Raw genomic sequence first — 12,332 nt, 5'->3', positions numbered from 1 at the left:
GTGTGTGTGTGTGTGTGTGTGTGTGTGTGTGTGTGTGTGTGTGTGTGTGTGTTTGTGTGTGCGCGCGCACACATGAAGGCTGGGGACACCAGGTGTCATCCTCCAGAACACCACCTAAGTCCTTTCACACAGTGTCTCTCACTGGCCTGGAGCTCCCCAGTTAGACTTGCAGGCTGGCCAGCACAGCGAGTACTCCTCACAGGCGGCCACACCCAGCATTTGAGGGTTCTAGTGATCTAACTAGGGTCCTCTGCCAGACCAAGCCATCTCCCAACCCTTAACTGACGCGGGCCTGGGGATGTCATCCAAAGTGCAATACACACTGCCTAGCACACGAGGCCCTGGGTCAATCCCTAGCACTTAACACAGGAGTAATAATTATGATCAGTCATGGTCACTACTCATGGACTTCCTTCCCAGGTCAATCAAAAAAGCCTGGAAGCTCCAACAGCAGCCAGGATGACTGATTTCAAAAGGTGCCTTAGCCTTCCTTTTTCTAAACTCCAAAAATAAACCACTTGTATTTCACAACAGCCGTCAAGGTAATTCAGATTTCTCCAGAAAGAGAAATAAAGGAATTTTCGGTAATTTAAATAAGAAAGTGAGATTAATGCCTAATCAAAAGAAGTTCAAATTTGAAACACAGAACCATGTTTTGAGATTTTTCTTTAGGTGAAGGGAAGGAAGGATGGATATGGCCAAGATACATTATATAAGAGAATTAATTTTTTTTTTTCAAATGCCTTTAGGGTCAGCAAGCTCAGTGAGTAGAGGTATTTGCCACTAGACCTGAGACCTGAGTGCCATCCTGGGCCCCGCATGGTAGGAGGGAATGACTCCACACGTGAACAAGCAGATGTGACAGGATAAATACTGTGATAAGAATGTGAAAGTGACTTTGATATATAAATGAGAAAAACTATATCCAAACAGTATTTAATTCCACCTGCAAGCCAGCTCTCAACCTAGCCACTCTGAGATCCTAAGGGATCCAGAAAAAAGTCCTGTGTTGCAACACTTTTCGGTGACAGTGGAGACATGGCTCAGTGGTTTAACATGCACCACACGTGGGTGTGGATGTGGAGGACGAAGCTAGCACACACCTTTGATTCCAGCACTTGGGAAACAGGCAGGCTGATCTCTGAATTTGAGGCTAGCCTGACTACACAGCAAGTTCTAGGACAGCCAGGGCTACTGTCAAAAACAAAGAGACTTTTGCAGGCACAGCACGTGGAATGCACATACATTCAGTCAGGCATACACAGAAAACAAATCTTTTGTTTTGTTTTTTTTAAGTAATGGCCATATAGGGAATGTAAAGTATTAAAAATAAATAAATAAAAGGCCGTAGTAAATTGACTCAATAGCCCTCGCTCTCTTATTTTTTCCTCAACAAATTCAAGTTACTGGACCAAAAATCTGAATTTCCTATCAAGTTAAAAACAAGGATCTCTGGGGAATATTTTCAATGAGTGAAGAAGGCAATTACTCAATAAAAAATATGGGGACAATTTAAATTCCTTACTTCTTATTTAATCAAACAACAGAGAGAGAACTGAAATTACAGAAAGAACATCTGAAAGGACCGGTTTTCAATCTTGGGATAAGGAAGGATGACAGGATACAGGGACTCAAAGATCAATAAAAAGGGAAATAACGAAAATATTAGTGACTTGGGAAACAAAACTTTTCCATAAACGAATCTTATAAATCATCAAGAGAAAATCACTCACTCAAAACAGATTAGTGACAGAAACAAGCACTCACATTAAACCACCAGTGTGGGAAAAAAGACTCGAGTTAATACAAATAGCAATTTGTTAAGGTTTTTTCTTCCCCAAGAAGATCCCATGCATAGACTTCACCCTCACATACAAGCATGACCCCTGCTGTAGCCTACCTAAAAACACAGTGTGCAGGTGAGGACAGGACAGAAGTCTGCTAACTAGAGCAGTATTCCTAACAAGCATAAGAATTCCTTGTTATTTAAATCGGGAGGCAGAGGCAGGCAGATCTCTGTAAGTTCGAGACCAGCCTCGTCTACAAGAGCTAGTTCCAGGACAGGCTCCAAAGCCGCAGAGAAACCCTGTCTCAAAAAACAAAAAAAAAAAAAAAAAAATCTGAATGTCAACCACACCTCACCCAACCCATCTTTCTAAGAGATTATCAAGAGAAATCTCCCCTTGTTTTAGCATCTGAGATATATACTAAATCTTCCAGATGCAAGGTAACGGTACCCTTTTGTACTTCTGCGCTTTGAAAAAGGTTTCTAACTCACAGAGATCCGCCTGCCTCTGCCTCCCAAGTGCTGGGATTAAAGGCAGGCGTGCGCCACCATCGCCCGGCTGGTCTACAGAGCTAGTTCCAGGACAGGCTCCAAAGCCACAGAGAAACCCTGTCTCGAAAAACCAAAAAAAGAAAAAAAAAAAAAGAAAAAAGAAAAAAAAAAAGAAAAAGGTTTCTATTCTCACCTTAAAAATGAACAGTAATCTTTAGGGAATCAACTGACTCAATATATTACCTTCTATATAGAAAGGTAAAACTCTAGCTTTCAGAAATGATTCAATTAAAATAGAGATACATTAATGGAAAACCTCTTAAACCCCTAAAAAACCTGGAACTCTGTTTCCACAGCTCCCAAATTATGTTTTTGTTACCACAGATGATAGATAGAATCCTCCCAAAAGATATGTCATGATACGGACTTAAAAATTCAATACAACAGACGTACAAGGATCACTGAACAAAGTTTTTTCAACTGTTCACACTACACAAAGGAAGAACCATGAACAGGCACTTCAGTAGAACTTAACACAGGCACTGGAATAAAAAACTGCACCGTTAACTTTATATTAAAACATTTTAATTGAAATTATTAATAAACATTACTATTAATATTTTTAGTGCAAACTCATTCTAATTTTTTTCTACTAATTAATTTTTTTTATCTTTTTGTTTGTTTTGGTTTTTTTTTTTTTTTTGAGACGGTTTCTCTGCGTTACCCTGGCTGTCCTGGAACTCTCTCTATAAATTAGGCTGGCCTTGAACTCACAGAGACCAGCCTGCCTCTGCCTCCCTAGTACTGGGATTAAAAGCATGATTACTTTTTCAAACATTTCCATTCTTCTAACTACTTCAACTTCAAAGTTGAAGCAAGCCAGCACTGATACTATAAAACTCAGCCTCTTCTCAGCAAGCTGTTATAAATGCTATCCTAACTCTCCCAAATGGTAGGTAGCATCAAGAAAGAAATCTCATTTCCCTTTGTTCTGTCTGCTTCTCAGTTACAGGTTCTCCCCTTACAGTCTGTCACAGTGATATGCCACCTCTCAAAGGCACTGATTAGAAAGAAACAAGTAATAAAGAAATGTTGAAATGTGTAAAGAACAGTCTTCAATCCTTTGTATTAAACATAAAAAACACCTAAAAATAGTTAACCTTACAAGTTCATAATGTGTGGAAAAGGACTGGAGCACCTATCAAAATCTGGCTGTGTTCTTAATTCTGATACTGACTTATCACTGATTCTCAACTACAACCTCTTCCTTTCCTCATCTAGTAAACACAGCTGTCCTAAATTATCTTATCTAATAAATGTACTGTGAATTTTCATTTACTTTTTGTGCTTTTCCTGCCATTAGAAGGAACTAAGGTACTAAGCTCACCATGAATTAAAACTAACTGATCAGACATGGACACTGGCTCACTGGCTAAGAGCACTTGCTGCTCTTTGCAGGGGACCCAGACTCAGTTCCCAGTACCCACATTGTGAGCAGCTCACAACTGCCTAAATGCTAGTTCTAGCATGTCTGGTTCCCTCTTCTGGATTTCATGGGTATCTACTCACACGTGTGCTTGCTCACACACACACACACACACACTCAGGTTAACACACATCCATAAAACAATCTTAAAAAAATAATCAACTGGCAAGTTTTGAACAGTGAGGTTCTTCTACATGTAATATTACAGTAAGTTATATAATACAGATTGTGAAGGGAACTTTATGAAACAATTAAGAAAAGAATTTAACTTCAATTTATCTCTAGCATGCCAGATTCTGCTTTGGGAAGTATTAATGACAGGGAGGACAAATAAAACATTATCTTCTTTAGTCTGAATCCTATCCAAACCTTAAGTTAGGTGTAAGCCCTTTCTAGGTGACTTGACAGTTTTAAACCAAAACTACAGAACTCCAAACAACTACAACTTTGAGAATCTATCTAAAATTAGGCTTGTTACTAGAATCTCAGAATTTAAGAATCAGAAGAAATCCTGGACTAGCTGTTTTACAGATGACGAAATCACAGTGCAGCACAGTTACAATGAATACCCGAGTAGGTCTGCTAGCTCACACTTGTGAGTCCAGCAGGGACAGAACAGAAAGACTTTCTGTTCTAAAGTCAGATTAGGTTACATAACAAGACGTGTCTCACAAAAACAAGGACTGAGGATGCGGCTGGATAGTCCTGTCTTATATGTATCAAAGACTTTGGATTCCCTCCTCAGCACCAAGGAGAAAAAAAAAAATAGACACCTAAATCATATCAAGTTTACCAACTCTCAGAACAAAGTGGATTCTCCAAATCACAAAACCACTTCCTCCCAAGCAGACTCTGAAATGAGAGAGGACTTTTACCCCCGAAGTTTTGTGTTTCGATAAGAAACAGTTTACTTATTCCCTGTTTCCCAAAACATACACAGAGCATTAGCGAAACCCAAAAACCAAGAAACGTAGTGTCAACAATAAGGCTGTATCTAGCCACACTCTCAAAGTCCTGGATACGAAAAAAGAAAGTTCTCCCAAGGAATACAGTTCTCAAAGTAAAGCTCAAAAACTGAATCTATTCATAAAAAAAATCTCAAAATCAGGAACAATATTTCAGAAGTTAACCGAATATAAGACCCAATAATTATTAAATATGCAATGAAAACAAGCAAAGCTCCTGCTTACTGTTGCTACATTTAAAAATATGCATATGTGTGTGCTTGACAAGAAAGCCCAAATGCTGTGACCTACTAACTGAGGCAGGAACATGAAAAGATCCATTCATTCTCCAAGTGCCCTTCATGAGACACATGAATCAGAAGAAGCACTGACAAACAAACCTCTTCCTGCTTGGAAAAAATGAGGAAAACAAACAAACAAAAACCACTCACGCAAATTTACTTAGACTTTAAATTTCTAAATGGAATTTTCACTGATTATTGAAATGGTTCACAACTAAATTTTTTCAAATTATATTTAATCTTAACTGAATACATTTATGTAACCGGAACTAAAACTAATTTATCTTTAGTCAAGTTTCATTTAGAAAACTTTATTCCAAACACTTTGGAAATTTTTCCCTTTTACTTTGCCCAGTTTTAACACAGCACTGCAACTGGAGACACCACTAGACATGATGAACCAGACTTCATCATTAAATGTCTTAAAATGAACATAAACAGTATCCGATATGCTTTGTTTCCATCTAACATACTAAAAGGTGTTGCAGGACAACTCATGCTTACAAGAAAACCATTATACCCAAAATATTTAAGCTCTATTTCGTTAACTGGTGGCCACTATCATACATGATAAAAATTACTATATGACGTGTGTTGAAAGAGCTATGTCATGGCTAACCGGATATCCATCCTAATGTTCTTTAATCACAGTACCATTAAAATTCATTCTTTCCAGACCCTTGAGTTTCAGCTTACTAGAATTTTCTAAATCCTTAATTGAGGCGCCATGTAAATCTAAACAGGCAATCAAATAGTCTTAGGCTAAAAATACCTAAAATACCACTGCCATGTGAACTCCTTCAGCCAATAAACAGCCTTTGAGATACCGGCCCACTTTGGGCACAATCTCATGTTCTACAAATGCAGGTGAAAAACATGTGGCCCTCTTAGCTGAAGGAGTTCCCATAGCGCTCCGAGGCAGGTGTTTGGTGTGTTTTGTTTAGCCTACTGTCTCTAGAAACCCAAAGGCAAATACAAAGAGTCTGCCTTAGAAGTCCGGGAACCCTAAGTGGGATAAACTGTCAGAGCCAGGGCTGCAGCAGATGGACGTGATTAAAGGGGGGACAACTTCGAAGGTGGGGTGGAGGAGGCCTTATCTTCTCACACTGTTGTGAGGCATTCTGATAAGACCTCTCTTTCAATTCTCACAAATGCCGGGTGCTTTTAAAGAAACAGCTTTCCCATTGAATGGACTTTCAGAGTTTATAATTAAGCCTCCTCCTGTCCAGCAGCCTGGGCAGCATGAAATGTGACACATAGCAAAACCATTAAATGTAAAATGTCTCATTTGACAGGTGTCTCATGAAATAAATCTCAAAGTCAAGGTAAGAGATGCCTTTGAAAGAGGCGAGCTATTAACTCCAGGAAAACTTGGAGGGAAAACTGTTCTCTAAAAGTCCACAGAGCTCAGTCACATGAAAGAGAAGATATTAACAGTATGTGGCCCATCTGAAACCTCCCGCCATGGGAGAAATGCCTCCGTGTGCATGTGTGTGTAACACATCCCTGGGGACCCAAACAGGATGGAAGTCAAAAAAATCAGGGCACACTCCACCAGATGCTTAACAAACTCCACAGATTCAATCCAAACAGAAAGAAAAGATTCCAAGATTTATACAAGGCACAGTTCCTATATGATGTCAGGCACTGTTACCTTCCTAATAAATCAAAAGCTAAATTTTGTAAGAAGACAATGACAAGCATGTATTACACAACCATTTACAGCGGCTGACTGTCTATTTAGTTTTGTCCTGGCAGGGTGGACTGACCTCTGAGACTCACACACTAGGTCTGCACTCTTGATTAATCTCACCTTGAGAAAGAGACCTCCCATAGACTGATCTATCCTATGTGCTTGCTACAATCATAAGTACAAAACCTCCACCATTTTCAAAACATTATAATGAAATTCAGAAAATAAATGCTCTCTAGCTCTTGTACAAGCGAAGAATCACAAAACGGTACAAGAAAATATCAATAACGCACCATTTACTATAAAGAGTACTGGTAATTCAGCTTTTAAACAAACAGATAAGCTCTTTCATGTTGAGTATTTTCATTGCTTTAAAAGAAGTCATCATAAAACCCACTCTGAGATTATCTGCTCAGATAACTTCCCAATAAAGATTTAACAAACAAGAAATACTTGGATTAAAATGTAATCACTACATAAGCCTTATCAACTTTAAGAATCATGATTTATAACCAGAATATTTAGAACACTAATACTTTCTACACTGCTCTTACTTGTTAATCTTGGTTCTTTACATTTTTAATTTTTTTTAAAAAAAATATTTATTTATTTATTTATTATGCATACAATATTCTGTCCATGTGTATGTCTGCAGGCCAGGAGAGGGCACCAGACCTCCGCCATGTGATAGAAATAGTCATCTGCATTTTACAAGGAAGCACCCAGAACTGCCCGATAATAGCACCTCATTACCAATAAACATAGCATAGTTCTGAAATCTCAAGTGTAAATGAAATTCAGCACCAATTCATAGAGAGTGTGTTGAATCACAAACTTGGCTCCCTTGTCTCAGCTCTGCCAGGGGCTGAAAACCCTCAGCTGTCACCGTACCATCTCCATCTGAAAGGAGGGCTGAGTGACACCAGGACTCCTCCCTAATGGTTCTTGAAAAGACAAATGAGACCATTTATGTGAAAGGCCTTTAATATTTCTGAAGACAATAAACCCCAAAGTATGGTTTTATCAAACCATAGTTAAAAGACATCACACACTTCATATGGCAAATAAATATATGAACATAACAAACTGTTACGCACAGAAAACAAAATAAACTGAAAGCCTTTGTACTTAAAAGCACTACTGAGGCACACACTGGAGTCACATACTTAAACCACACTACTCAGCACTGCTGTAATTATAGTAATAAGAACCTACTTGTCAATGCACTGCTGGTGCTAACCACCCTTCTTGGTTTCCATGCAGGAAATCACGGAAGGTCTGAGCATTCCCAGAAGAGAGAGAGGACAGAAATATGAGAAGGGGAGGGAGGCGAACTACCAAGCAGCCCCAAGGAAGCCCACATGAACACATCTTCCAAGGTGCAGGGTGTGCTCTCCATTATGGTGACAATCTTTCACTGTTTGAACTGAACAGACTACAGAGCTAAAACAAAAGGTGATGGAAAAGATGTAAACATGAGTTTACCGCTGTCCTATGACACATGCCCCAGGGAGTGAAGCAAAGCAGCCCATTCATGCCTAGGTGTTCATAACTCAGGCCAGGTAACTGAATTCGTGAATTTTTTTTCTAACAAAATTACTCTTTCAGGTATGTCTTAAGTTGTACAATTTTTTTTAAAAAAATTAAACCTTAATATAATTAACAAACTTAACATAACATTAGATAATACCAATTGAATTTTCTCCTATTTTAAAACTCAAAGAATGCTTTTGCAATAGGAGCAGTAACAATTTTCAAACTAAGTTTTTGGTAACTGCAATTAGAAGTTTTGGTAACTTCTCATCCAAGAGTGACCTCACTTAAAGACTTACATTTTAAGTTACCCAAATAAATACTTAACCATTCAAAGTAACCACAAATAGCTTCCAAAACCCTTAAGCAACCTGAGGAAGATTATAAATACTGAAATTTAATTGAAAAATGACCCTCAAGAGAATGGAAGGCCTCTGCTGGACAACAGCATTGTGAAAATAAGAAACAAGGTGGTGGAGAAGGTAAGAACACAGATAGTGATAATGTCCTCAGTTTAAACATGGGAAAATATTATCAAGCCATCTCAAATTACAGCTGTCTTTAACTCCACTAGAAAAGACATGCAACAATAAATTCAAAAACAGTTTATATGTGAAATTATTGAAGCAAATTAATATAGAATTTTCCTGTGCCTGCTTAAAAGAAATCATTTAAAACACACATGAATCGTTCTCTTCGTACACAAAAGCCTCCTTCTGGCTGTCCTATATTCCACAGGAGCAGAAGCAATTTCTAGGAATCTCCCCAGCCTGGGGCAAGCCTCCACCATATGTCCTGACAATTGAGACATGCAGGGCCCCCTTTCAGCAGTGCCCTGCTGTTAGGAACACATCCTGGTGAAAACTGAAACAGCATCTAGTGATGCTGAGCTTTATTCTAAGACAAACACCAGTCCAGAGGTGCTCAGTACTTTGATTTAGGCTTAAATTAAGTCCAACTTTGCTTAAATGCCAAAATAAGCAGTCACACAGCTTTGCAACAGCCAGACACCTTTCTTCTAGAACACATGGACACAGGCTTCACGTTCAAGAGCAGGCTGGACAATCTGTGTGGGGCATCCTCATTTCATTAGTCACTTTTATGAGCATATACGCTGACGCCTGCATCTGTTTATGCTGTGTGTAGAAATACTGTAGTAAGTTCAGGAGGTAACAATCACTACTTTTCATAAACAAAAACAAAGATTAAAATAACCACACCAGAAATTTAAGATTTAATAAAAAATCAGATCAACTTTAAACTGAGATGAGTGTAAAAGAATAAAAGCAAACTGCTCACAGCCCACTCAGAATGTTTTAAACACTGCTGAAAAAACAGCCAAACAGAATCCAAGATTTAAACTTCAGAACTGTGACACCCAACCTTTCCCACAAATCTGATTCTAATCAACCTATTCAGTCATCAGCAAAGTGGAGAGAAAAGCTTCCTCCATACGTAAGAGCAAGCTCAAATATTTTCCATTGCATATAACTTGTTTTATAGCCATTTCCCTCTATGTGATTAAGAAAGATTATCATTCTCATCCTAAAATACTCTCCCTTCCAAGTGTGATTACTATCTGATGTCTTTGCAAAGAATTATTTCACAAGTTACATGAGCCATGAAAGAAAAAGACATAGTCGTTGCTCCTACCCTTTTCTGGGCCAAAAAAAAAAAAAAATTTAAAGGCATATCTTCAATTAAGATACTATCTCCAAGAAAAATGCTACTGTATTACAATTTGGTTTCCTTTATGAGGCAAATATCAATCAAAAGACCCACTTAGGTCCAGAACAACTTAAACAAAACTTGGAGGAACACCTCTCCCAGACATGCTGTCTGTCTTGCATATCTCAATGTGGGTGTTGAAGGCTAATTCATGCAAACTAAACTCCAGCCAGAACAGTAGTGGAAGAACAGCTATGGAGTCTTGGGTTATTAGCAAGAGTTCTCATATGCACTTGCAATACGACACCCAAAGTTTTAATTCTCCTATGCTAACTATGTTAAACAAAAGTTATGACCACCAAGAACTCTAAAGCAGAGGGAGAGTGCAAGTGGCTTACAAAGCTCAGATACAATACCCAGCACCCATGTAACTCCATCGCTTGGAGGCAAAAGAGAGAGGACAAGCACTTGAACAGGTACTGAAGAGTCAGGTCATATCAGAGGCGGGAACCACCAACGCTATGAACTGCAGTCTGTTCCGAGTCCTGCCAGAGCTCTGACAATAAAGGCTCTAAGACAGAAACAGGCCAACTCTTTTTTTTTTTTATGCAAGGATTCAAACTTGGAGGGGAAACTAAACAAAAGCAATGAAAAAGCGCTAGGGTAAGCAGCACTCCAAACAAAGAACACAAACTTACCAGGTGTCTAAGGACTCAGAGTAAATAAGCTTGGCAGGCAGAGGAACAAACAAGAGCATCGGTTGACAAGAGCACAGCTCCCAGCAGTCCACACTACACTACGAAAGGTAAACTGTGGACTCATAGAAGAACATAGGGAAGGCACCCTGGAGCACTTTTGGTTGGTCACTGTCCTCTGTCCATATGAAAGCATCAGGCATTTTCCTGAAATCCCAAACTGCCTGCAACCCTGAGCAGGCCTGAAGGAAAGCACCTCTCCAGTTACGGGCGGCTACCTCTCTCACGTGTTGACTGTTTCCTGTATTTCCAGGCGACTCTGTCACCTCATCCACCTGGTTTTCCAACCTCAGCCCTGGACAGCAGACTAAAACTTGCAGATTTAAAGAATGCTCGGTTTAGTACTTACACAGACGGCATGTGAACAAGCTAGAAAAGGGTATCAGACTCACCAGGTCCCTTGAATCATTTATCGGTCCCTGCCAGGGTTAGAAACCACACATGAACGTGCAGGCAACTTCTTACCTGCGTAGAATCTGATGAGGCAGCCAATCTCCGAGTCCATGCCTTCCTCCTGAACCCTCCACAGCTCCCCGAATCCCAGTTGGAAGAGGTAGTCATTTTGGATCTGCAATGGCTTCTCGTCCGCCTCGAGGCGCCGGGTAGTCTCTCCGTGAAACTGGACGTAGAGGGAGGGCGGCGAAGACGTCTTTTGCGCCGTCTCCCGGATCCGTCCAGGGGTCGACGGAGGGCCGCCCGGAGTTGCAGCCGCCACCACCTTGTCCTCTCTGGGACCCTGGCCGGCCATCCCGCCTGTGCCATCGACAACCCTGGGAGCTTTCGGCTGCAGTGAGGGCGAGGTCTTCGGGGAAGGAGGTCGAGGCTGCGCTGGGCGGCTGGGGCGGAGGGGAGGCGGCCCAGGAGCCCTGGTCGACAGCTGGGCCGGGTCAGCCTCTAGCTCCTCCGACGACGAGGAGCCGCCGCCGCTGCTGTAGGGGTCCAGCCGGTCCGACACGCTCTCGGCGCTGGGGCTCAGGCTGAAGCTCTCGGTGTCGGAGGCCAGGTGCGGGGCGCGGGGCGGAGAACCCAGGCCACCCGCGAACAGCTCCCCGGGGCTGCAGTCCGAGGGCGCCGGGCTGGCGCGGGGTGCGCAGTGTGGCCAGGAGCTCCCGGGAAGCGGCAGGTCGGCGGGAGGCGCGCGCGCAGGGGCCCCGACAGCCCCGGGAACGCTGCTCGAGGGCGGTGGCTCCACTTCCCTCCCGAGCCCGGCGTCCGGACTCTGGACGGCCGCGGCCGGAGCGGCGACGGGAGGCAGCCCCTGGCCCAGCACCTTCACCACCCCGCCGCCTTTGTGGCCCAGCTGCAGAAGCCGAGCGGCCACCTCGGCGGCTGTGGTGTCCATCGTGCAGAGCACTGGGCGCAGGTAGGACGAGGCCATGTGGCGGTCAAAGACGTGCACGCAGCCCCGCTGGAGCTGGTGCCTCACCCAGTCCCTGTCCGACGGCTGCAGCTGCAGCAGCTGCCGGTGCTTCAGGAGCAGCGTCTTCCTGTCCAGGCTCCGAGTGCACAGCGACGCCGAGGCCGAGCAGGAGGCCGGGAGGCCGCCGGCGGCCGAGGACGCCGAGGACGGCGACGAGGAAGACGAGGCGGCGGCCGACAGATTCCTCTTCAGCCGCCCTCTCCTCAGCAGCAGCGAATTGGCGCCGCCGCCGGCTGCGGGCACCGGGGCGGCC

The 12,332-nt window shown here is 42.3% G+C and overlaps 1 protein-coding gene across 1 annotated transcript in view; it reads right to left on the bottom strand.

The window, feature by feature from the left end:
* Positions 1-12,332, bottom strand: part of Phlpp1 (PH domain and leucine rich repeat protein phosphatase 1) — a 213,939-nt gene that overhangs the window by 200,982 nt on the left and 625 nt on the right. The window contains exon 2 of the mRNA XM_005348305.3: positions 11,125-12,330. Within this exon, the coding sequence (XP_005348362.2) occupies positions 11,125-12,330 (1,206 nt within the window). The remainder of the gene's footprint in view (positions 1-11,124; positions 12,331-12,332) is intronic.

This window comes from Microtus ochrogaster, chromosome 6, assembly GCF_000317375.1.
Source record: "Microtus ochrogaster isolate Prairie Vole_2 chromosome 6, MicOch1.0, whole genome shotgun sequence".
Lineage (NCBI taxonomy): Eukaryota > Metazoa > Chordata > Mammalia > Rodentia > Cricetidae > Microtus > Microtus ochrogaster.
This window is presented reverse-complemented; position numbering and strand designations above follow the sequence as displayed.